The sequence below is a fragment of the Phalangium opilio genome, unplaced genomic scaffold (genome assembly GCF_054372755.1).
Source record: "Phalangium opilio isolate 3A_F unplaced genomic scaffold, DU_Popi_V2 ptg000540l_1, whole genome shotgun sequence".
NCBI lineage: Eukaryota > Metazoa > Arthropoda > Arachnida > Opiliones > Phalangiidae > Phalangium > Phalangium opilio.
Genome location: NW_028324244.1, coordinates 2,592,695 through 2,619,691, shown reverse-complemented (window position 1 = coordinate 2,619,691; position 26,997 = coordinate 2,592,695). Strand labels below are relative to the sequence as shown.

Below are 26,997 nucleotides of genomic sequence, written 5' to 3'. Positions count from 1 at the left end.
CTTTAAATTGTTTTAAGTCTCCTATCAAGTATCGAACAACCAAAAGAGGAGGGATGTGGGAGTGGTGAATGAGGCGAGTTATTTCGAAGTAAAAAAGAATGAGCGAAAAACTGCACAGAGGAACCTTACAAAACGGATTTTCATCCCCCAATAATTAGTTCAATTATACCAAGAATATTGATGGTTTGATGAAGACACTTACTTTAAGGAATTCTATGGATAAGGTTTATTTTATTTTATTTGGTACAATATTCTTGTTACTATTGAGTAAATTCATCATTTCTCATTGAGCTAGGGTGGCGTGGGGAGAGGAGCGGCGCGCTTTTAGACTCCTCGTTCCTTAATGAACATTTTTGAAGTTGATTAAAAAGGGAAATAAACAGCGAAGAAAGAGCCGCATCCGTCGATAGAACTTACCAAGTTGTTCCAGCCTTCCTTCTTTTTTTTTTCCTGTAACAGCCATCATACCACCCCTTTCCTTTCCTTTTCTTCCTCTATCGTCATTTTGCCAGTAATGGTTTTTCCAGTAGCTCAGGAACTTTTCGAAGAACGTTTTTCAATGTTCCTTTTCCTTAAAGTATTTTTTTTTTTGTTCTTATTTATTCCCCCTCTCCTCTCCCCCCTTCTTTACTCTTTTTCTTAAATCGTCTTACTTTCTCGGATCGAGTCTGTACTCCTTATTTCTTTAGGGAAAGAAGGATTAACGATGTAGGCCCATATTATCTCAAAAGACCTCGACTGAATATGGAATGTATGCCTTGATATTTGCTTCCTGTATAGCCACCTAAATTTTATTTAAATCATCTCCTCGTTTAAATACTCTTTGCTTTTCTAGAAGGGTTAATGAAATGTTGTTAAACTGAAACATTCATATCCTAGCATCTTCAGTTCTCCTTGTCTCGTATCCATCCTCCTTGCAATTTTTAAATACACTCTCCTGTCTTTAACCTTTAACTCTGTTTCGCTCTAGTGGCATTGCATGGGCTAGACATAGACATGCAATGCACGGAACCCAATTTCAAAGTTGACTGTTTATTTTTTTGTTATCGGGTTGGTTCCTCTCCATCCTTGTTCCTTAAGGGGTCAGACCTTTGCGATGGTGTCTCCTTAACTAGACAAAGGAGGGTTCCTGATCCAGGCAGCTCCAGACAATTCGCTATCTTTCTTCTTTCCAAGGCCTCCATCGTCCCAAAACCCAAGTTTGTCCTAGCCAGTACCACGCTGCCTAATCTACCATCTTCTTAACATTTCGTTTTTTGGCAATGGTTTAACTCCCTTTAGAGCTATAGCTGGTTCAGCGTAGACAATTAAAACGGTCCGGGTGCTCTTTTGACAGTCTCATTAACTAGACCTAATGGATGGAAAGCTAGCTTTGTCTTTGGGGTATTCTTTTTTGATAGCTTTCCGTCCGTTTGCTTATCGAAAAGGGAAGCCTACCGAGGAGAAGGAAAAGCCTGGGACAGAGTTCCTCGTCTAGAATCTAGATGGCGTTACTCTCTCCAGGCCTTACTACCCATCTTTACCTGGAGTTCAGCTTCTTTCCAATGCAGTCCGGTATAATATTTTTAGCCCTAGTCTTCCCTTTTACCAACGCAGTTTAAGTATAGTTATTAAATTGCAATGCACCCATGGACTGGTTCCGGGAGTAATCTTGATTTAATTGACGCTCTAACCGCAAAGCCCAACATTTTACTGAAAATTTCCTAATTTTGTTTTCCAAGCGAGCAAATAAGGATTAAAAATTATTTTTGCAAACTTCCCGTGTTGGCTAGGTCTGAAATTTTCGATAGGGATTAGTTCTCCTTTGTGGTTGGTTGCCTTTAAGGACCACCATCGCATTCCATTTTGATCCAAAAGTACAACGCAACCCAAATACCCTCATCCGCCCAAAATGTATTGGATTAAATCCGTCGTAATATTTTAATCCGATTAAAGTTTCGAGGGCCTTAAACTTAAAAGGACAAATTTGCCAGCCGGCTTCCAAATACTCGTTCTCTCCCCCTCAAACCTTCCTGAAGATGTTTCTACATTATTACATTATAATAAACAAATATTACCCATATAGAATATCGCGAGATAAAATATCATTAGGCTTAAAGGCTAAGCCTTTTTATAGTAACACCACTACACTAAAAATATAAAATCACGAAAAATATAGATTAAGAATAAAATAGATTATATACCTACGTGTGTAAGCGAATTGACTTTAATATGGGTACCCGGCACGCTTTCATTACACTTTTCCATTCCCTTTTTTATATATATGTATATAGGTATATAGAGAAAGCGGTTTTAAGAATGAATTTATATCTTTCGTACCGTCTTGTTCTTTTTCCGGCTTATTATACATTGTACCATAAGTTCATAAGATATGTTGGTCATAAGTTTGTCACTGGTAACTTAGAAACTGGAGCTTGTAATTTTGAAGTGAGTGAGGTAAGTCATAGATGCAGGGTAAAGCGAAGACGCCTGGTTTTGGAGCTGTCAAAGGCTTAGTAATGCAGATTAAATAGGAATAAGATGGAATTAAGTCCTGTAAAACTAATTAACCATCCGAGTGTAGTACTTCAATTCTCGCTTCCGTCGTTCTGCTAGAACTATCTCGAGCTGTAATTCTCTCAGTTGCATTACGAAGTATGGGTAGTGTCATACTTATGGAAGGAACATATCTTATAAACCTATGATAGTATAGATACCTTTTAAGATAAACCTAGGAGTATTCACATGGGGAGTAGATTTAAAGTTATTAATGTTCAGGGAATAATTCTGTTTTTCTTGGCCCCAGAAGTTGTTTTCTATTAGAGGTCAAAGTTCGTCTAAATTATCCCTGATTATTTTTTTTTAATTTTCCATTATAACATGAATATCAAGATTATATGTTTGCGATCGAGTCTACTCCAGGGTTATAAAGTGTACATCTCCCCGAGATTTAAGCTAAGAGTGTCCGATACGAAGACGATGCTGGCCCCTTTTTTTGGGCTAGTTGTTCGCCCCGGAGAAAATGCTAAATGATAGTTTATCACGACATGGGTGTGTTTGAACCGATCCCACTCAACCGTCGGTCGGTCGTTCCATGATTCTGATTCAACCAACCTCTCTCTCTTTCTCGACCAAGCTTTAGACCTAGCTTTTCCTGGCTGGGGTTTAAGTTTTAGCAAAAATGAATATATAGGTTTATCGGGAGTAAACGATACACCTGGATAAGGCGTAAAGATGATTAGGCCCCTTTGAGTAGACCCGGGCCCTGAAACTTTCTTTGTTTTTGAGGCCAGGGGTGCGGTGTCCCTAAAAATGGGCGTTGTACTTCGTGACCCTCTTATCCCTGGGAGACTTTAAGATGACCATCAGAGGTTAATCTACCGGTTTATTAAGATTTTCATTTTTAGGTATAATAATAATATATGTATGTATATATTTTTCCCTCCCCCAGCATGCACGATGTCTTCGTTCTTCGTTGTTTAATCCACGCCCATAATTAATTGTTTCGTATATAAATTTTTCAATTATTTAAAAACCTTATAACTGTAATAAAACTAATCTACCCGGTTTTCTGCATGGTAACAAATTGCTGTGTAGAGAAAATTAGACCTCTTTTAGGGGGAAAAAAGTCGAAAACATGCCGCGTTGATTTATACTCGAAATTAAACCTTGTCTGTTTTAGACGCTCACTGATAAATTGATTTAATTATAGCTTGAAATGAAGGTTTTTGTTACTGGATTTTTATAGTTTTAGCGCTGTTTCAAATGCCTTCTAATATTTCAGTCAAATTCTTCGTGAACAACATAGAAATACGTCTGTGTTCTATGCTTAATTAAAATTGCGAGTCTAGGCCTTGTACGTACGTGTTTAAGAAAAATTTCAATCTTTATACCAGTTTTATTTTGCTATTTTTACGAGGAGAAATTGCTATAGCTGCAACATGTGGCGTTTTAAAATTTTGAAATTTCATTTCAATATTGAATATCGAAGACGTTGATGTAGCGATACCATAAGTATATAACGTGATAAAAGTATAAGTTTTCAAGGGTAAAAGATTAGATAATATAGGAATCTATATTTTTGGTCCTTTTATTATCTGTCTATATAGTGTGTAGTTGGGGCAGGTGAAATAAGTTGTAATGGTTGATTGGACATATAGGGCGCCCCCACCTTTATGCGGAGCTATAACTCCTCTTTTGATTGGTTACCGCGCGTACGTATAGACCTTGGTTACGAGAACGCGCGCGCTTGAAATGTCAAAGGTTAATCGGAATTAGAAGGTGGGTGGGTGAAGCGTATAGTACGTAAGGTTTTTCTTTTTTTTTTCTTTTTCAAAGCTTAAAATCCAAGCCCCTCTCTCGCGATATGATTGAAGTCTCTGCTTAGATATTGATGGGAATTATTCATCAAAGATATAAATGGCCAAGGCCTAACTGAGAGAGAAAAGCTTGGCGCTTCAAAGTCCCGAGATTTAATTTTCGAAATTGCTCCGCTATTTTTCTTCAAATGAAACTTCTAATAATACAGCTTAATTCTTTAAAAAAAAAGGGGGATATTCAGCTTTTGAGGCGGAAAAACACGTGATAATTCATTAACGTATAAACCAAGGCTTATATTACGTTTCCCCCTAATTACCCAAGCTACGTTTGAGTTTCTGAGTCATAACATTACTTACCTTACCTTTTAAATTACAATCAGCTTCCTCAATTTAAACATTGTATAACATTCGAAACACCCCCAACGCAGTTAAATCTAAAACATTTTTATTTTTACGAGCGATCTCATAAAAAGAGAACCAAGGGTTAACATTTAATATAACAACCCACATTTTACACTCAATTCGAGAAGAAAGGGCTATTACGTTTATTGGATCCATATATATGCTTTCTCTTAGAACAAAACCCGAAAAAGGAAGTAGATTATTTTCAAAGCTAAGCCTCGGACGCAGTTTTTATCGACCACAAAAAGCGACCTTCAAAATCCCTCCCCCCATTTATATATCGCCTGAATATATTTTTAGTTCAATTACGTAACTACTTTTGCTAGAAATAATAATGGGTTTTGCTCTTTTTTTGGGGGGGGGGAGGAATGTAGATAAAAGACAGTGACCATTAGAAAGTATTATATTGGCGCGCACGCGTCTTGGAATTTAGAAAAAAGGAACCGAACAAAAAAGGGTTCCGAAACTGGGAAATTAATGATTTTCATTTAGAAGTAAAAGAATTCCGTTAACGTTATTCCGATATTTAGTTTTTCTTTACTCGTGACACGTGACGACCGTTCAAGCTTCTTACAAATGTTAGACAAATAATAATGCGCATAGGGACGACTTACGAATACAAAACGTTCCCATCTTTATTGGTTTAAATTACCTAGCATAGCGAAATGCTTTGAAATTAATAGCGTTTTAGTTCCTAATCCTATCAGGGATAGATTTAATTTTAGAAGTAGGAATGGAGAAATGAACGGTTAGTATTTACTTCAGTTATTCCGACTCATAGACCACCCAGTATACATAGAGCCCCTTCCTCCAATACGTAACGAAAAGTTTAAATTATCTTATTGGCTCACTTAAACCAAGGAAGATGGAGATAGGGAAGTTTCGTGTAACGCTATAACTCCGGTCGCCCAAAAATCTCGTTTTCGGCGTGGATGTGCATGTGCGCATGCGCCGCACTTTTCTCGCGCATCGTGCTGAGGATAGGCGGCACTACCGGGTTCCTGCGCAGTTCAAACTAACGCCGAACATAAGTCATGTGACCTGCTACATTTCGTGAAGAGAGATTCCTATACTGACCAAACTTCCCTATCTCCATGTTCCTTGCTTAAACTGCGTTTTGATGACGTTGCTGACGGGGACGGCGAAAAATAGTGACGTAATTCCATTTTGCCTCTATCGCTATGATTCTCCCGCTTCTTTTTTCATACCCCCCCCGTCCCGTGGGGGAAGGGGGTCCGGGAATTTGACGCGCGCCGCCCAGATATTACTCTGTTCTCCATTCCTACTTCTAAAATTAAATCAATCCCTGTTCCTATGAAATATTTTTTGTCTATAAGCTCAATACGAAGAGTGATCCTCCCCGGGCGGTTATTAGACGACTGTGCAGGACCCAGCTTGCCTCAGAAATAGAAAGGAATCACGTCAAGGGGACAGACAGTTAGGGTTAGGGTTAGGACTCCTCGTTCTCTATTTTATCCATTAGAATGTCCAGAGCGAAACTAACGCTGGCCCTTGTTTTTGCGGCGCTTTTTCGCTAATTCGATAACATTTGTCTGGATCCATTTGGCTATATAGACAAAACTATCCGAGCGACGTTTGAAAGAAAATTAATTCGGTTAGAAACGCGTTCGGAGAAAGCTCCCCATTTGTATGTATGACAGTGTTCTCACTGCATGAGCCCAGTATAACAATAACTATATGGGGTTGTTGTATACTTACACTTTGTTCCCTTCAGCGTTACGCCATTTAAAGTGGAACTTCTTGCCATCAGAAATGTTGCAAAAATATTCCCAATTTGTTTTAAACTATTAATTAGGATCTGACCCCCTTTTTTAAATTTCAGTGCTCAATTATTATTTATTTTTTGAAACAAAATTGCCGAATTTTAATTATTTTCCGATTGAAAAATCCCAATTCTCTCTCTCGAAATATTTTCATAAATAACAAATTATTCGCGCTATAGCTATTCCAAATCAAATTATAAATTTTTAATGAAATAATTAGTAATTTGGAATTTGGGTGATCCCTGAGGGATGAGGTTGGGGGGGGGATGAGCCTCAGACCGAAATAAAGAGAAAGTATATAAGATTGGAGGACGTATTTAAAAGAGGAGTCTGTGCACAACGGGATCGAGAAATCGTGTCCGTAACTCTTTAATTTGGGGACGTTATCCTAAAAGCCCGCGGGACCTCCCTCCTTTAATCGCATTTTCCGACGGCTGCCTTTTGGACATTTGCATTCTATTTATAGAGAGAACCCCCCCCCTTCTCTTCATACTCATTGTTTCGAATACCACCCCCCCCCCTATCCTCGCTTTCCAAAAGCCCTTCTCTTGACTGGCTATGTCGTGTTATCTACGACCGGGATTACGCCCTTCTCTCTCTCTCTCTCTCCCTCTCCCTCTCTCTCTCTGATATAGGAGCCAAGGCCTAAAGAGAGTCATTATTTGCTTTAAAAACCAATCTAGATTGCCAAGGAAGAAATGACTCTTTTAAATCCGACTATCTTTTACTTTTTTCCCCCTTATTAAACATTTTCTTAACCTATCCTCTACCAAGAACTCCTTGGGACATAATATGTTAACAAAATAAGTTTTGTAACGTACCTACGTTTAATTCGATGAGCCTATGGCAATTCCTCTCTAAATTTAAATCATGGTGGGCTTTTATTTACTCGGGTTGAAGCTGTACGAATAATTCCTTACAAAGAAAGATAGAGTATTTCGTGGAAGTAGGCCTATATTGACTCAGTTAAATTTCACGGCCCTGATGTAATTTTGTACGATGAGTAAACACGTTTATACAAATCCATTCCATTCAGCTCTAAAAATAGTACTGTACAAAATAAAATCATTAAAATCTCCTCGAATTTATTGCCTATATAGCTTAGAAGAAAATGTAACAAAACAAAATTTCTTAGGTATATTTTCTTTCACAAAAAGTTTAAAGAGGAAATGCACCTGAGGGGAAAAATTGTTCAAGTGTCTTTAGGTACTTTTATTTTGTTATATCTTGATTACTTTAGACGAAATTATTCTAATTATTTGTTTTATTAAACCGAAACAATATAAATAGAATAGATTTGGGATTTTCCCCCTGTTTATTTGTTAGTTAAAGTTTGTAATCAATACGCAATTTCTCAATTCAAAATACGTTTTTCTTTTCGCTAGGGTGAAATATTTCTTTTTTCCGTTGACTCTTCTTTAATCTGGCGATAGATGCAAGTTTAAAATTGGAAATTGCATCTTTAAGGCTAGGAATTCCTTCTAGGTTCTCCTCTCCGTACTCCATACCATTTCTGGAGACGTATTTTCTTTCCAGAGCGACATTCTCCCCGCTACTAGTTTTTATAGCCTCTTGGTCGCAAAAAATGCTATTATTTTAAAACGCGGATAAGGGGGTTTACTAAAACGGTTTTTTCTTACTCTCTTTTATTTTTTCCTTTCGCTTTTTGGGATTGCGTCATTGCTGCAGCGGTTTAATGCTCGTTTAAGAAAGGGGATTTAATAAATTTGTGGAGAAATAGAGAACGAAGGAGAGAGTTGGGCTTTGTGGAGAAATTGTAGTTTTTGTAAGGTTTCAAAACCTACAGTATTCTTAAGTTTATAAGATGGGTTACGAAACCTTCTATATTTAAGTCTGAAAAGTCCGTTATGGTCTTTTAAATAAAGACGATAATTTTAAGCGTGTTTAACTGATTGCTGTTACAAACAGACGGATAGACATGATTAAACCAGCTCTTTCTTATTATAATTGAGGTTGAATTATATTTAATGTGTATTTAATTAAAGGCTTATCGTTGAACGTGATATTTCAGAAAGCTTGCATGGAATATACACTCGGAAATATCGTATAGTAATTGGCAAAGCGATCTGTACACCCTGAGCCGCTCTCGATTAAATCCGTTTGCGGGGGAATTATAATCTGTTTACATCGTAATTTTAAGGGACTATAGTATACCTTCTCTAGATAGAATAGGCCTAGCTTTGGTTGTAAACACGTTTTCATATAAACATCCCAAAAATCAATAAGGTTAGGCTACCCGGTTCATTGCATACATGGCGCATTCGCTTTGTATGAAATTATATTCACCTTAGTTTGATATGCTAATTTTTAATTAGCATTGGCCTAATTCTAAGAAAGTACTTGTTTTCCTTCGCGATTTATTAATTAGGGATATAGAGTGGTCATGATATCAATTGGCTGGTCAAAGTCCTAGAAAGTTTTAGTACCTCGCGAAAGTTTTCTGACTGAGAGAGAAAGAGAGAGAATAAAACTTCATTCTATACATATTATTCCCGTACATTTATTATATTAAGCCTTTTCTCCTCTAATGAATTACACCTTTAATTAATTGTTGTTCCTTTCTACTTGTTTTGTAAAACTCCAATTAAATCGAGTTTTAAAATTACCCACGGAGACTATACGGCGGAGAGAAAGAGATTCGTTTGGCAAAATAAAAGATGAAGTCTCGAGAGTTTGCCGGGCTATCATTAGGGAGTTTCAATAATTACCGTGTGATTAGAAATTTCCCCTGTTTTCTTATTAAAAAGACGCCATTCATTTGTACCATGAATGTTTATCCATAATTGCGAACTGAAAATTTTAGAATTTAGCTTATCTTCGAAAGGAATTAAATCTTTCAGAAGATCTGGATAATATTCAGGGGATAATTTGGGATATTCGTGGTTTTATGTAAAGTTCCTGAATTGGGGGAGACAAGAAACGGAGACTACTAAAGAATGAGTCAACGGGTACTCGAATAGACCCCAGGAAAGAAAATAAAATGCCATCTCTCTCCCTTTCTCTCTCTCTCTCACTCTCTGTTCACTTCCCCGACAAGCATCAGGATCACGTTTCACCCTAAGGAGAGAAAGGATTGAGGAGGGTTAAACCCTCGAACTTATACTCTTTACTAGAGTCTAGAAAAGCCACGTACTTCAATTAAAATAACCACCCGGGGAAGAGGTAGGCAAGGCAACCCATGCAGTCAAACTTAAACTAGGCCTAGATTTTTCCAATTTATTCAATGTATCTCTCGCGAAACTCGTTGGATTCAAGGTAGTTCTTTGTCGATTTTGGTTTTTGGAAAATGTAATGAAGGAACGCCGCCGGAATTATTTACCCAACCTCGGAAATTCATAGATCAACTCGTCTCGTCTGAGCTCTTGGTAACCCTTAACCTTTTTTGATGGAAGAATATGTTTTAGGTTTAATAAACCTTTGATTTAGCCTCTTCCAATAAAACTTGCAAACAATACGACGTAAAAATAGAGAGCTACAGCACGCGCCTATAGGAAGATGAAGAATAAGAACTTGGATGGAAAATAAAAGACACCGCTAAGATGCATGGGATGGGGGATGTGAGAGAGAGAAGAGTGGGCCCTATAAAATAAGGGCAAAACGAGTAATCCTCTCATAGTACGAGTGGGCGCAGAAGTGAAGATGGTGATTGCCGCTAGAGATTGGCGGCGACTAGTTAAGCCTAACCTCGAGTACTAAACTAAATCGAGACTTTACTATGCCTCGAAGATGAAGAACTAAGACCGGTTGTCGAAAGAATACCCTATCAAAAAAAGGCGGATGATCAAATATAGATGGGACGGTTTGCCCCCTTCGACTTCTTCACTGGGTCTCGGGTTCGATCCCGGCCTGGGAAGAAACCCTTCCGCGTAAAGTTGGCAAATTCTCTCGATACACTGGTTGGGTTAGGTAATATGGTAATAGTTAGAGCACTGTCGGTTAGCCGAGTCCACTAGCTACCCCTCTGCGCGTTGCAATCGTGACCCATTGAAATAAAGTCCCTTGGGTTTTATTGACACGCGATATGAAGCTATGATTGTTTTATTTGGGCCATACACGCTTAAGAATCATCCATCTCATCTATAGGGGGTTTGAGAAAAGCCGCGCGGTTGAAAAGAATCTGAGAAAGAAGCGAGCGGGACCCCGGGAGAAGTTAGCGGAAAAAGAAACAGGAGATTTGGAATCGCCTTGTTAGCTTTCTTTTGTTATTTTAGCGTTCAAAGTTTTTGGGTGAAGCATGAGGCGGCCGGGGGGATGTGGAGAGAGAAGTGGACCAGCATTCTTCCTCCTCTCAACCTCTCTCTTCTTCAACACGAGTTTGTTCGTGGCACACTCCAATGCACTCGAAAGCAAATAAAAACGAAGATTTGATTTGGTGCCTAGAGTTTTGCCATGAGAGAGAGAGAGAGAGAGAGAGAGAGAGAGAGAGAGAGAGAGAGAGAGAGAGAGAGAGAGAGAGAGAGAGAGAGAGAGAGAGAGAGAGAGAGAGATTGGAAGAGAAACACAAGCGAGTCTACACAGAAACTGCAGTCTCCGGTCGATTTTTATCGCAATATAAAAGTCCCCGCAATTTATTTTCTAGCTCGTAATAAAATATATATATAAGAAACAGAGTTTGCCTTAGCCTATAGAACCTTGCCGGAAGCCTACCCCCCTCCCCCTTCCCCCAAACTATTGCCTACAAAGTTTCGCCAGCAAGCATTGCTAGATTTTCTCATATCCACACGAGGAATTGAGCTGTAAGTTGTAAGATGTACGGGAGGAAAGGGTGTATATACGTGGATTATGGATACAGACAAAGAATTCCAAAAGTCCAGACGTATATATACAGCTTAAATATAAAGAAATATTTCTACTAACGGTTGGAATCCAAAAATAACAATACACAGTATACACGTCTCAATTCAGCCTTTATATGGAATGATGTATATTGAATGTGTGTATATTGTATTACGGAATAGAAATAATGCATATATATTATTGCTAAAATGTTGCAAGTCTATTTGCGTTTTAAAATTAGACCTGCATGCATGGGAGAATGGATAAGATAATTAAGGGTATTTTTGGAGGCCTTTTGCTTTGAAGATTTCGGAGTATCTTATTGGACTTTCGAGAATAAAGGGGTCAGAGGTCACTGTAGAACTAATTCTAAGATTAAACCAACTGTTTTTATATATTTTTCTTCGTAAAACGTTTCGATTTAGAGTTGTGTCATTTTGTCCCTCAAATTACAAAATATGTAGTTTAGAGTTTTCTTTTTAAAGAATAAAAGTCAACTCAAGGGGGGGGATGAACAGGGAAGGTTTAGATGATTGAAGTCCGTATATAAGGTCTTAGTCGTCGATTCATTTTTAAAAAATCATTGGAGGATACTCGTTTCAGGCTTTCGAGTCGATTGTGGAAACTCAATCCCACGCGACGCGGCAAGAAACGAAATAAAAAACATTTTTTGTATCGACTATAAGGTTCAACTATGTCACACACACACACACACAAAAGAGAGAGAGAGAAAGAGAAACGGAACAAGAGGGTGATGGGATAAATCATTACACCGCGCAAAAACGGAAAAAGCCAAAAGCGAAGACAATCGGGATTATTTGCTATAACAGAAGTTTATTAATTCGAAGTCATTCTGCCTATTTTTGCTCTTTTAACCATATTTTTCTTTCTGGTTGTCTCTTCTAGCCGATAAACATAAGGCCTATTCATACAAAACGACTTTTTGACTCATTTAGATGAGTCAACTTGAGTTGAGTAAACTTGTAAGGTCGTGTGAACAGAATTTGGACAAGTGGAATGACCAAATTATAAACTGAACACTGACCAATTTTTGCTAACTCAACCTTTTAACCCATCTATATAGTAGAGTCAAAAGTCGTATCGTCTGAAAAGGCCTTTAGTATAATATTATCCTCCATAACTTAAGTTTAATCGACTTTAGAATGAAAGGAGGACTGAACGAAGAGAGAGAGAGAGAGAGAGAGAGAGAGAGAGAGAGAGAGAGAGAGAGAGAGAGAAAAATACTGTAAAATCAATTTAGTTTGGAGCTAGCTAAGGGAATAAAGTCCACTTTAATAACGGTGCTTTTGATATCCAATAGCAGGTACTAAGGAGCTTTATAAGCTATATAGAAACGGATTCGTTGAGAAAAAAAACGTTGCCACCCCTTTTCAGTCATATAGTTCTATTGTTTTATCCTTTACCCCCCTCCCTCTTGCAGCAGCCTCAGTTCTATGAACTGTTCTCTTTAGCAACTGGGCCGGACGTTTTTAAGCCCCCTGAACAAATCCATTACCTGCGAGCCAGATCCTAAATCATTTTCTCTCTATATAAAATTCCATCAATTTTAAAGACATTATAGTTGACGACCCCCGAAGTGATATATTCGAGTTTGACTCCCGTGATTTTATCCCATTTATTTATTTCTTCCTTTCTTTCTTTTTTTCTTTTGTTCTAATGTCACTTTCGATTGATTATCAATCGTTAAAAAAAGAAAATTTAAAATGATACTATACGCCATTCTTATGTGTATAAAGAATAAATATATTTCAATCTAACCAATTTAGCAAAAATCAAATATTTAAAAGCGAAAATGAAATAAAAATAGAGCCGTGTACTGTATATCTTTCCGAAATGATATTCGTGTTTAATTTTGCCAAGTATAACTGCATAAGTTCATGATACATGTTCACCATAAGTTTGTCACTGGTTACAAACTGGAGCTTGTCATAGATTCGAGGTAAAGCGACGCCTGGTGAGTGAGACGCTGGCAAAGGTTTAGTAATGTAAATACCTAGTAAGGTTTAGTAATGCGGACTAAATAGGAACTAGATGGAACTTGGTCCTGCAAAACTAATTAACCACCGAGTGTAGTACTTCAATTCTCGCTTGTCTATCGTTCTGCTAGAACTAACTAGCTAGAGCTGTAAGTCTCTCAGTAGCATTACGAACTTGTATAGGTAGTGTCGTACTTATGGTAGGAACATATCACTTATCAACTTATGGTATAGTATATATTGGAAACTTTTGAACCGCTAAATTCTTAATTAGCTCGCTTTTCGGACTAATTTCAAAATCTATCTAAAGTTCTCGTTGAAGTTCAAACAGACGCGTCAATTCTCCCCGTTTTCAAATATACATAACGGGAGAGAATTTTCAATTATAATCTCAGATGTATTTCACCTTCCAACCCGCGGTCCTTAAATTCATTTTGGGCTTTTGCAGAGCGGAAATCTGATATATTCAATTATTGATTTGTCTAAAACATGCCCGGCCGTTTCAATTAGCGCAAGATGAAATTATATTTATTCCGGAATATTTTACTATTGAATCTGACAGATGAAATTCAATCGTGACCTATTTAACTGAAATTTGGACATTATTTGACGTATAATTTTGCCACGCAGGTGGCGGAAACTAACCGTGTCTCTTAATGGGTGGGTCAGTTAGGATGTGTGTGGGTGACCTCGGGGCCGCAATTAGCTGGTCGAGTGTATTTTTGCTCGGCGGATCGCGCGGTTGGAATTTCTATCGCTTTTCGAGTGCTCTAGTCTTTTTGTTGACGGCGCGGTGTCCCATTGTTCGAATTCCGAATGGAAAGAGATGTCTCGATGGACCTGCAGAAGCTTCGGTGGTCACTGCTAGTGGCAGACCTCTTTCTAGCTATATTCCTCTAACCTTATCAAAGCCGCTGATCGAGACGGTTTCGAGTTGTGGCAGCTAGCCCTCTAGAGGACCCGGCCATTCAATCCAATGTCACTCAAGTTCTCCTTCTCTCCTTCTAACTTCTCGACAATCCCACATTTCTATCCATTCTCTAACAATCGTTTACAGAACCGCGTGCTGTTCCAAAGGTTTTTATTCCGAAGAGTACTGATTTTAGATAGGATATTAACTCTTTTGACATTTGTGCTGCCGGGGATTGATGGTGCGCGTGGTGACTTGTTCATTAACTACCCTCGGAGTATCAACACTTATGTATGAGAAGCCAACTTGTCATCTTGACTTGGGAAGGTTGCATTTTGAAAACTTTTCAACAAAGCGCGAAACTTTTGCGTATTTTAATAATTAATGTATCCATAAATTTGAAATCATTTATCTCGGTAATATTTTCTATTTCCGGACGTGTGATTTTAACCCAAAACTTAACAATAAACATTGATATAACCCCGACCTCTCTCTAGGACTCGGGAGAGACTGCGTAGAAAACTCCCATCTTCTTTTTTCTTAATTATTTCACATTTTAATATAAATGATTACATCGAAAACCAATTAATTTTCCTCGTCCTCTCTGGGTCGGTGTGACCCATTGTGTCGCCCATTCCGAATCTTCTCCTCTTTTAAATTTATGGTCTTTATTATAAAATCGCTCAGTGTTTCGGCGCCGCTTGTACGTTCACCCGCCTTTTCAATAATTTTGGCGCAAAACTCTCCTTTGGATTGGCGCCCTTTCGAGTGTAATGTAACACGCGCCTTTTCTTAATGAAGGTCAAGTAGGGAAGGCGCGGGTAAAATTACTAGAAAATGAAATGGCTTTTCTTCAATTAACCGGACCCTCGCGAATACCGCGGCGGGCTTTTATCTCCCTCCCTCGCTCGCTTCTGGAGAAACTCGTGTATTAGTAAAGTTTTCTCCGCAAAAGTCGTTTTATAAATTAAGAGTTTATGGTTTCGAATTTCTCTCTTTTCCTCTTCATTTATATTCTCATTAATTCGGCGACGAAGACGGGGTGAATGTTTGGGAAACGGGGGCCGCGGCTTCAAGATTTTCTATTATAAATCATTTTCGAATTAACCGATTTTAGAGTCACTTTTCATTCTTACGCCAGAGACGGACGTCTTTTGATAATAATTTTAAAGGACAAAACTTTATTTAAATTTCAAAAGGTGACGCAATCTTCTTCCGTTGTAATTTAAAAATTATTTCAAAGAAAGCTATAGGGTATAATTACCCGCAATACGCTTTACTTTAAGTTTATTCGCAATTACTATGTGGATGGACAAAGGAAATATCTAAACAAACCGAAACGTACGCGTGAAAAGAGAGATAATGTTAATTTCATTAGCCTTTCTCTTAAAAGGAACATAACCCTAATGGCTCTGGGTGTTTTAGTTTTGGCACGAAATATCGGGTCTGAAATTTGTTTATTTTCAGTAAGTTTCCTAAAGCGATTAAATTTAAATTAAGGAAATTTTGAATAGGGTACATTTCCTAACCTTTTCTGGACCTTTTTGCACCGACAAAAATAGCTAGACTCTGCCCGTATAGGCCTATTTCTCCAAAACCAAAGTAAAACAATCGGGGTTAAAGTTCAATGAAGGTATCCATGCAGTGGCCTCATTCGATCAGGCACCTTGTTTTCCAGCATAGCCCGTAACAAGGTCTCGAACCCTAGTGTTGTTTTTTTCACTCACTCTAAGAAGAGCGACACCAGACTATTCCGGAAGGTTACAGAAGGGTAAGGTCATCTATAAATCTCGCGTCAGGACTTTGCCTTTCTCGGAAACCGGCCATTTGTCCTCATTTTTCCTAACTATAAAGGAAAAAGGAAGGCCCATGCCAATGCTGGTATAAGGAGCCAAGAAGAAAAAAAGAGAAAACAATCGGAGAAAGTATATAAGGCCTTAAGGTCCAGGCGTTTTATCCCAACGTTCAATCTAGCTCTAGGCCTAAAAAAAGCCACCCGCCTACGTAGCTGACGTAGATGCCCCCTCGTTAGGTCTAATCGTTTTTCGGACCAAAACCGGCACTTTTCCAAATCGTGTCCTTTATTGCTTCCATACTTTCTCCTCCTCCTCTATAGGGTACTATACCATAAGCTAAAATCGAGCTAGGCCTAAACAGGAATCCATAAATGAATGTATTGCGCAGTTGTACGCTTGACAATTTTGCTGGGCTATGACGTAGTCTGAACTTTCAACTTTTGTTTATGAACTTCTGGTATAAGAGGAAGAAGAAAAATGTACATTATAAGTAGCGTTATATAAGTCATGTATTGCCTATTAATTAATTTTATTGGTCTCTTAGGTCCCTATTCCACGTAATGGTTTATATTAATGGTCGTGCACGGGTTATCCCTTCTCTCTCTCTCTCTCTCTCTCTCTCTCTCTCTCTCGTTTTTTAGGAGACTGTTTAGGCTTAGCTTTTCGTGGGTTATCAGACCACAAAATCTGGGGAAACCCTATGTAATCGTTAAGAGCCTTAAAAGAATAGAGATTTTAGTTGCACTCTCACATTTTTGGAACTTGCATAGTGAAGTTTTTTTATCCGATTACAAATTTTTGCAGTACGAGGCCAAAGGCCCATTCAGAATAGACTAAAATCGCCTTACTGACGCGTGATCGAATGTGAAACGATTTTAATTATAGCAGACGATAACTGAAAAGTTTTAGGGTTCTTGCTTGCAGTATTTATCATTTTGGATGTTCGGCTGTTTTTGTATTCAAATGGCTTGGTTCAAAAAGAACCATACCATACACGCCACTCGTTTTAAGTCGCCTGAACAGGAAAATGAACGTACCGACGAAATCACCGAAACTAAATTAACGTGGCGACCGACAGGAACGTCTGAATGGGCCTTTAGCGATGCTTCGTTTAATTTTAGACAATAATTATTATAATTAGCTGAAAGTGTTCTAAAATCGTTACTTACCATTTGGGACGCATTACCGATCGCACGACTGGCGTAAAACCTTCGTGAAACAGAGGTAAATATTTGCTGAAGTTAACGATAGTGAAAACCACTCTCTGCAAAGAAAAAAAATATATTAAAGTTAAATTTTGATCAATTAATTTAAACTGCTATTAAATTTTAAACAGCCCACGCTTTAAGTTTTAGTTAATCGAACGACTAAACCATTAATTTTTGTGGGAAATTAAAGCCATTTTCATTTTTGGCGTTTGTTTTGATTACGACGCTATTTTCGATAATGGTTTCTATTGTAAAAGAGCGAAAGACGAAAAATTTCCAAAATAGATGATGACCCAAACATCAAACGTTGTTCATTGGTCCATGAAACAAAGCTGAATAGAGGAGACATATTTAATGGCTTCCATTATGTTCAATTTTGATACGTGGATTAAAACCTTATTTTGTAAAATTAAGCGAGGTTGGGAAGAATAAAGCGAATTTGTTGGGTATACCCAAATTTAAGGACAAGAACAATAAAATGTCAGTGATTTTAGGGAGAGGTTGGACCTTTCACACTTTTCAAAAGATATAAATTTACATGTTACACGGTTCTGACTAAGTTTAAAAATTATTAAATTTTCAGTGATTTATATACGACTTTGAAAATTTATTTTTGAAGAATGACTGTAGAGTTCTTGCGCGCATTTGACGCTTTTCATGGCAAATGTCCGACAACTCGCTTGTCTCCGTTTGTATAAAACTATTCGTATATTTATATAAATATCTGTTCGGTGCTGGACATACCCCGTATCGGGTAACAAAGTTTCGCGCCCTTTTAATAGCCCCCTATTGGAGACCCTTATCGAAAATAAGTCCGCGTTCACGTTCCTCCCTTTAATACGACGAAAGGCTATGACGGGTGAATTATTAATAACCCGCTTACCGTCTATTCCTATCCCTTATAATCCGCTTCATTCCATTTTTGCCGATTGTCAGATTGACTTTATAACGCCAGGCTGACTAAAACACAAAACGACGCGGTACAATCAAAATCAGTCGAAATTTGCCTTTTCAGGAAACCTAAGGGAGTTTTCAAAAATCCATAATTTGAAGTAAAACACGGTCTCCAAAGTTTTTCGTTTCACCTTATAAGTCTTAGAATTATTTACTTCTGACAGTAAATTTCGAGAAAAATCATAATACGTAGCTTCGATTGCGGCGCAAACTGCAACTGGACCGAGACTTACTCGTCAAAACTTCGGAATACAAATTTTAAAACCCCAAAACTCCCCCGCATCGAAAAATGCACGAAGGGGAAGTTTTCCCCGTACGCGCTATCTCGCCTTTTCACGCTTAAATTTGCCACCATAGAAATATTTGGATATACAACATAGAACGGCGGTGCCTACGGACGGTATCATAGCGACTGTGGTTGTATTTATCCGTATAGGTCTTAACGCGGTTAAAGGCGGACAACTGCCATCACTCCATCATTCGGATATACCATACGGAAGGGGTTAAAGGTATCCCCGAGTTTTCTGGAGGAATAAGTGAAAAGGAAAGTTTATACATCGCGTTAGGGAACCCGGTTACTATACGGAAAATCAACATTTTCGAATTCATCATTTTATAAGGGGGGATTGTGGGGAGATGGGGGTTACGCGTTGAATTTTGCTCGGGTCTATTCTAAACTGGCTTTTAATCAGCGCGTTTTCCGTTGCATAATTAACCCTTAAAGGAGCCCTGGGAGATGGAATGAGAAAAGGAGGATGGAGAGAGAGAGATGAAATTCTCCCAAAAGTCCTACTACGCGTCTTCCCTCTCTCTCTCGACTCTCTCGGAATTCATTGTCTGTTTAGTTTTAAAGCCATTTTCACCCTATCCTTTGGAAACTGGGGAGTGCATTGAAGATGAGATGGGACCTAAAGGGGACACAAAAGACTTGGTGGTGGTGTGTGGGGGAGGGCTGGCCCGCATCCCTAGATGGAACCCCTTTTCAAATGTATGGATATACAAAGCCTGAAAGAGGAACTCATGCCGAGACCACCACCGTCTCTTTAGTCTGGTTTGTTCTATTTATCCACAGTTTTGTAGACCATAATTTAAAGTAAATTAATCCGTATCATAATCAATTTTCCCCTTGGGCTTCCATAATGCCACGTGCTCGCATTTCCCGCCTTATTCGATAACTCCACGTGCTATAGTAGCTCCCGCCTAGAAAATAACTTCTATTCACAAACTTCTGAGTTCGCGTATTAAATAAAAGTGTGTCCAAATTTTCCTCTACCCCACAAGTCTTTAGAATCTTATTCAATGTATGCTTAGTTTCCTTTTCCATTCCATAAAATGAATACAGCGCTTTTTCTTCGACGATTCAAAAACAGGCTCTTAATTAAAAATAAGAAATTTTCCTTCCTACTCCATTTTTAGGGCTGTTTTTTATATCTTTTTTGTTTGATTAAAAAGGGGGCCAAAAGTTTGAATGTATTTTTAATGGAAGCCCGCTAAAAATGTACCCTACTCTCTCTCTTCTTCTCTTTCGCGAGTAAAGGTCACGAAATTCTTTTCAACGTGACCCGATGTATTACTGGATTATTTTTAGAAGTTTTCTTTATACTATTAGTTAGGCGTTGGATTACTTTTTCACGATACAGACTCTGAGTTTCGGTAGCTCGAGGGCTTATTTTGATATTCCGTTTCGACTCGCTTAGAACTTCATCTTCTTAGGCCATTGTAATTATTTACTTTTCTACCCGCTTTTATCGTTTCGTTTCATTATTACTTAATGAGTATTTTGATGAAAATTCTGGCAATTTATGAGATGAGAAGGGCCGTTAATTAAATGTTTAATATTTATTCAGTCGTATTATATTTTATTATAATTATTTCATTTGAATATTGTCGATGTTTTTGTTGATATTAGATAATTAATTCAAAACTTCTTGTTTGGGGTAGCCAACATTTAGGGGTTTTTAACCCCATATATTTTCAATTGGCCCCTGTAGAAATGTTTCACTCTCAATACACTAAAGTTATAGGGAGAAGCTGTCTTCTAGGCGCATTAAATGTTTTTTAATTTTAATTTCAACTAAACGAGTTTAATATACGATTATAATAAACTTGGTATTTGAGTAAAGAATTAATTTACCACGGAAAATGGGGAAGGGATTTGGCCGTGCCTATTTTTAGCCTGAATTGATCCCTTTGCATTGAGCAAACTTACATTGTTTTAGGGGTTTCGACCAAGCCAAAAATCGAAGTAGCGCGGTATTTCTACAAGTGTTTTCTTTTTTCTTCTTCTTTATTTAAGTCCGTAGCGTAGGAAACTGCGTGCGGGAGAATCGAAACTAAACGCCTTTAAGCCTGTTTCGTTCTTCTAAAGCCGGTAACAATGAGAGCTAGGAAGGAGGCTGCAACGCCTGTACCGAGGACGAGGACGTAGGGGCTTTAAAAATAGGAACCGCGAACAAACAAACTGTAAAACGGGTGGTGGCACCGCTAGAATAAAGCGGAAATGGGAGGAGGGACTGTTAGAAGAGTAAAGAGCGCCTTTCTTTATCCCCTTCTTTTAATCCTAAGAACAAAGAAAATCCTGGTGGTCCCTGCTTCTTCGCTAAGCCTCGGTCGAGCTCGCTTGCCCACTCTAATCTTAAACTTCCAGACACGAGCTAAAGAATCAATTGTTATTGATATCGCCCAATCGGATCTTCAATTCTCAGCTTCTTACATCCATCCTTCGCCTTCATCCCTATTTTTTCTTCTCTCTCTTCTTTTTCTTCATCCTCGTTTTCTCCTTTAAAAATTTTGTTTCAAAAATATCCCATAGACTCGAAACGAAACGCGTTCGTTAGACCAATCATTTTCTCGCCTTAAATTCCGCTCATAATCCTTTAGTGTTATTTCGTCCAATCAGGATTACGGTAGTTGATCGTCTGGTCTTAAAAATCAAATCGAGCCATTCTGGTTTATAGTATCGTCAGCCGCTTGTTTTTCCAAAATTCTTAATGAAAAATTTATTTTATATCCATTGGTAGCCTATTTGTTTTGGGACAAACCAAACTGCTTTAAGACTATAGATCTAAAAATATCTAAAAATTATTTATATCTCCTTGGCAAACCTATATAGGGTCCTTAAAGAATAAACAGGGTGGAGGAGAATTGGAAATAAGAAAAGAAAGGAGGGAGGGGTAAGAAAAATCTTGATCCTATATAGAGGGTGAGGATTTTCGGAAGAGGGCTGAAAGAATGGATATATGACAAAATAAAAAAAGAATCTATTTTACGATCCTCTTGGAACAACGGAACTCTTTCCTAGGACTTTTCTATATATATATTGTCCTTGTAATTTATATAACGTGGGGGTATTTACTCCCCACCCTATCTTTGTCCATTTACCTTCCCAGAATACACCAGTGTGGAAATATTTCAACCTATTATATACCTTTTCTCGGAATGCGTCTCAACTCGGTTGGTTTATTCGTCTCTTCTCAATGGATAAATTCGTTCCGTACTTGTAGTTTAGGCATGGAGACTATTCGAGATATATTATAAGAGAAAACGGTATTGGGAGCGTGAGATGGTTTTTAGGATATATTGGATAGATCAGGAGCGGATCTCTGAAATAACATTCCCCCTATTTCAAAAATCCCTACCTTTTTTTTGGAACACCTATACAGAGAGAGAGAGAGAGAGAGAGAGAGAGAGAGAGAGAGAGAGAGAGAGAGAGAGAGAGAGAGAGAGAGAGAGAGAGAGAGAGAGAGAGAGAGAGAGAGAGAGAGAGAGAGAGAGAGAGAAGAGAGATTTACGACGAATTCTAGGCTATAGAGTAGAATTCTCGAAATAACGTATAGAAACGATTCGGAAGTATATTGCTCAAAGTACTACCGCGTTTGATGGAAAATAAATGATCAATAGAGAATTTGAAAGAGATGATATGAAACGATGATTTTTGGTCCATTCTTTTTTTTTAGAATAGGGATGGAGCTTTTATTAGTTAAACATTAATTAGGACCTTTTCATAAAGAGCAAGCTAACAAACGTATATAATTTTACTTTACCTAATAAATACTTCAAACCTCATGGAGACGTTGAAGCTTAAGCTAATTGGCATTCAAGATGAATTAAAACAATTTCCTGAACCAAAACATCTGTTGTTTTAATTATAATCCGCGAGGGAGGGCTCAAATCTGACTTATAAGTAATATTTTGGAAAAAGGGAGAAGAAAAAAAGGAACTAGAAATTATAAATCAATTTGTAAATGAATGCCTCGGCCCCTCCTTCCTCTTTCAGTGGTGGCAATTTTTACAAGGATGATGAACTATCTTGTTCTAGTACGCGGGAACTGAACTGACTGCAATCCGCGGTACTTCCCACGTTTTCTTTCATTTCCCGCGCAAATTTTCCAACAACGTGGGAAAACCAAATAAAAAAAAATGCCCGAAAAAAAGAAAAAAACGGGAGTAAACGGAAATTCGTCTCAGCTGTTATTTTTCTCAGGCATTAAAGCCGCAATCAGAAACCAAAAAAAAAACGTGAGCGGATTCTGGGAAAGTGGAGCGTATACATGCCTGGGAATCGTCGAGGTGCTCGCAATCGAGTCGGGCAGTATACCTTCATCGCAACCCTTTCAAATTTCTCTTATGGTCTCAATTTGATAAGATATAAAAAAAGCCCCCTTTGCTTCAACAAGCTTAAAATCGGCTCTCTCGTTTTCTGATGTAAAGAAATAAAATCAAACCAGGAGAGAAGAGAACACAAAATAAAAAATGGAGAATAAAGATAGAAATCAACTCGAAATGAGCTCGAGTTTGTTGGAAAGTTTTATTTATTCTCTCCTTGAATCGCTTTCTGTACGAAGTGACTTTCAATTTTGATTTTGTTTCGTGAAACCAAAAACAAAATATTTGTTTTTGTTTTGTTTTTTGAAGGGATGTAGGCCAACATATCAGGTGCTCGCAATCTATACACTTCACTTATTTTGAATTGTAAATGCATCTGGTATACCCTAGCTAATTTCTTGGCTAAAATATCAAATCCTTGGCCATATCTTAATAAAAATCAGTGGAAACCCAAACCAAAATGAATTTCAGTTTCTGTCCAAGACTAGAAAAGATAGTAGATATAGGCTCAGAGATAAAAAGAAAAGAAAATGGATCTAGAGAGAAAAAATATAAGATAAACACGGTAACATTGGATGAACGATATAAATAGGATTCTATATACTGAAGTAAATCACATCTTTTTTTTCTTGGTTGTTGGTCGTGAGTTGGAAGGTAGAGCGTGTCGAGGCAATGTAAGAGAGGTCAAAGGTGAAGAGATTCTTCCTCCATCCTCTTCTTGTCTTTTTCCTTGACTTTTTCTTCGGTTCTCCTCTCTCTCTCTCTCTCTTTCACTCTCCGCCTTAACTTTCATCCATACGAGCTCCTCTTTCGGGAAGAAAATTCACGTCCAGACTTCTAAGAAGGTTCGGGACAAAAGAGGGATATTTACGACAAGGAAGCCGAGACGGATGAAGTTTATCCGCGCCCTCTCCTCGAATTAATATAAAACCCATCCCGCTTCAAAAGTCACCCCCCTAAAAAGGCTTCATCTTCATTCCCCGTCTCTTCACGAACAAACTCGAGTCGCGAGTCATCCGAACATGGCGCGTGGGAAGAGACGATGAAGGGGGTGGGAGAGGGGAGGGTGTAAGGATGACAGGGTTATTACGTACGACTATTAAGGGTCTAGAGTCCAGAATTTTTTTTCCGTTGGCGAATGGCTTCCTTCGTCCGTAACCCGACACCTTTCAACTTTTAGTTCCCTTGACCGTACATTTTGAGGTTCTCTTATAGTGGCAATGCTCAAGCTCGGCTCCCCGTCAGGCCTTCAATAAACGGAGTAATATTTATCCGGCAGCTAGAGAGAGAGAGAGAGAGAGAGAGAGAGAGAGAGAGAGAGAGAGAGAGAGAGAGAGAGAGAGAGAGAGAGAGAGGAGTCGACGAACGAAATAAGTCCAGTCCAGAAAAGATGGAGTTATGGACGACTCCACGCAGCTCTTAGTAAGAGTTGGGAAAGAGCGGTTGGCTCCCTCCTTCGCTGTCCACAATGATTAGGGTAGATAGGTGTATACGTACAACCACCACCACTTTTCTACCTTGACTAAATGAAAGCAAATAGGCTCAGTAACCTCGACCTTGGTTTGGGCTATAAATAAGTCACTTATATGAGCGTGGCGCGAGTCTAGGATCAGACTATATTTAGAAAGGATGTCTACTGTAGGGATGATATGAGAGAATTAAGTAATACAGTGATGAATTGGTCCTGTATCGCGTGAGGCCCTGTCTAGGAAGGTAATGAAAATTTTAGGTCGCGTGTAGGGAAAATTACCCTGCACTGGTATTATATGATTGGTTAGAATATATATTGCCCCAAAAACCCGATGCCGTAAGTCTATTTCATCATCAAATCCTGTTGTACCTTCTCCATCGTACAAGTACAGTACATCCTTTAGGCCTAGCGTTATTTATTATGGTTAAAATAAGAATCGATTGACCCCTAAGTATAATTTAAAATGACGGGCCATAACCATAAACTAAATAGCTGACATTTTCAGTCTGGCCGGGTCCGACGGTTGCTGCTCATTTGAATGTCGCGTAACGTTATAGCATTTTTTTTATATAGAAACGATTATGTCTGGTCGTTTTCAAAACCTTGACAGACAATATATTTTTTCTTTATCCCCTGGTCCTCGGTATAGCCCGAAGTCGCGCTCCTTCATTGTCTCTTCGCTGTTTGGCAATTTTTGTTTCTCGGGTCGCGAGTTATTCGTTCGTGAAATTGAGAAATTTTTGACATCTTCTCTAACCTTTGCTTTATATAAAGAAAGAAAGAAAGAAGGAAAAAACTCAAACTAGGGCCTAGGCCTGGTAAAAAAATTATTTTCTAAAAAAGACACGTCTGGGCTAACCTGTAGAAGTGACATTATCCGTATCGTCTAGAGACCCTCGAGTAGACTCGGATCAAAGAACTTTTTTTTGTTTAAATATAAAAAGATGGCGTAGCAGACATTCGACAAGTTTGCCATGCAAATATTTAAAGAAAATTATCTTTTTTTTTTCGTTTCGCTTTTGGAAAATTTAAAGATGAGCCAATAAGTAAATTGTTTTATAGGGGAATACGTCCATTGAAATTATCCCATCGGAAAATTTATAATGTGTAAAGCTTTACTAAATTAATAATATGAAATATTCCATCAAATCCTTTAAAAAGGTTTCCCATAAAATTCCCGTATCCAATTTATACCTGCACATTTGGGCAAAAGTATGCCGCCACACTCAACATTCTTCTCTATAAGCTAAAAAATATATATGTCCTGACAGAATACATTATCCGCATTATTGAATTTACATAATAGGTCGTTTTTCTTTTCCCCGAAAATATTTTTGCGTCGCAATTTGCTACACGGTAACAACATTTTCCCGTTTTCAAGATAGTCGTTCCATCCGTGAAAAAGTTTTTCCATCCTCTCTTCTCCGCATCCATCCCTGAATTTACAACACTCTCTCCCATCTCTTCGCATCATTCCATCCTATAGTTATTTGTTTGCCAATTTTTAGAATATCCCATCCTCTTCCATCCCACGAAGAAGAGGAAGAAGTTCACTGGCGCTTTTTAGATAGCGATTTTCTCTTTTTTCTTTGGAACTCCATCTCTTTTAAGTCAGTCGCGATTGAAAACTCTCGATCCCATGCAGCATCCATCCAGGGCTCCCTTTGGTAAAAAAAATCAAATTTCTTTATTTCCATACATAGACGTTCTTTTTGCGTTCGCGGGAAGATGCTGAACGGGATGGGGATAGGGATGCGGAGGAGACCGAGTGAGAGAGAGAGGTATACGGTATGTATATGTATAGAAAGGACAAGAAAAAAATGCTTGATTTAAGCTATTCTCCGTATCAAGCGCTCGGATGAGTCGCTTAGTTGCCGCTCGAAGCGCTATCTAGCTCTTTTCTTCGTGCAAACCTTTTTTACCTCCTCCGTATCGTGTAAGGACGCTTTTCCTAAGAAATATCTATTCGGGATGTGACAGCCAATGAGGGGAAAGGCGATACGCGTGTATAAGAGAAGCGCAAAGTTAAGGCTGCACTTAATTCCATCTCTCTCAATGGACAGATTAGGAGTTCGTTTCAATGTGAAATATCCACGTAATAATAACATTTCTTTAATCAGAAGCGCATTTCTCGTGGAAGAAGCGTTATGATAGTTGTATTTCCGAGTCAACAACCGTGTTTAAGAAATTAGATTTAAGACTTGGACTTTGTAAATAATTGTTTATGGGTTGGGGAATAGGTTTACTTTAGTTAATGTATTTCCTTTGGTAGTTTCGTTAATACTGAAGACTGATGGTGATACGGACGAGACGTTTTGCCAGAAGCGGAACGGGAAGCCCCTGGCGCGAAACTGTTCCGTGTTCCCCTTTTATCCGAAACAAGTTTTTCCCATTACAAGCTAACCGTTGAAGCGTGTAATGATTTCTTCCCTCAACCGTTTTTTCCCCTTTACTTTCCTCTCTAGATCCTGAACTCCTTTGTGTATCGCCCGCCCTCCTACTAGTATATTTTTAGTCCTTTTTGGCCGAACCAACCAACCCAGGGGGTGACACTTATATAAGAAAGACTCTTTTCCAGAATCCAGCTACATCCGAGAGAGAGAGAGGGAGAAGACCGAGGCTTATAGCGAGTAACTGTACCACTGATATTTGACCTTTTCCCAACTAGTTACTAGTATCTTAGGTGGATGAAATGCCAATGCATTTTCGGGTCCCATTTGGGAATCATCCCAATCGGCCAACGGGATTAAAAAGATCCAACTGTACGTCCCGTCA

At 38.4% G+C, this 26,997-nt stretch overlaps 2 protein-coding genes and 1 long non-coding RNA gene across 7 annotated transcripts in view; 1 reads left to right on the top strand and 2 right to left on the bottom strand.

Annotated features, from left to right (window-relative positions):
• Positions 1 to 17,245, bottom strand: part of LOC149588635 (cytosolic carboxypeptidase 6-like) — an 89,236-nt gene extending 71,991 nt beyond the window's left edge. The window contains exon 1 of the mRNA XM_089862556.1: positions 17,154 to 17,245. Coding sequence (XP_089718682.1) covers positions 17,154 to 17,167 — 14 coding nt within the window. The 5' untranslated portion in view covers positions 17,168 to 17,245. The remainder of the gene's footprint in view (positions 1 to 17,153) is intronic.
• The window catches only part of LOC149588633 (ELAV-like protein 3), a 269,510-nt gene that overhangs the window by 90,388 nt on the left and 152,125 nt on the right, over positions 1 to 26,997 (top strand). The window lies entirely within an intron of this gene.
• Positions 224 to 2,425, bottom strand: LOC149588636 (uncharacterized). Its single transcript, XR_016379956.1, has 3 exons — positions 654 to 2,425; positions 418 to 571; positions 224 to 339 (listed from the first exon to the last, which is right to left on the bottom strand). It is a non-coding gene; the product is annotated as an uncharacterized LOC149588636 (long non-coding RNA).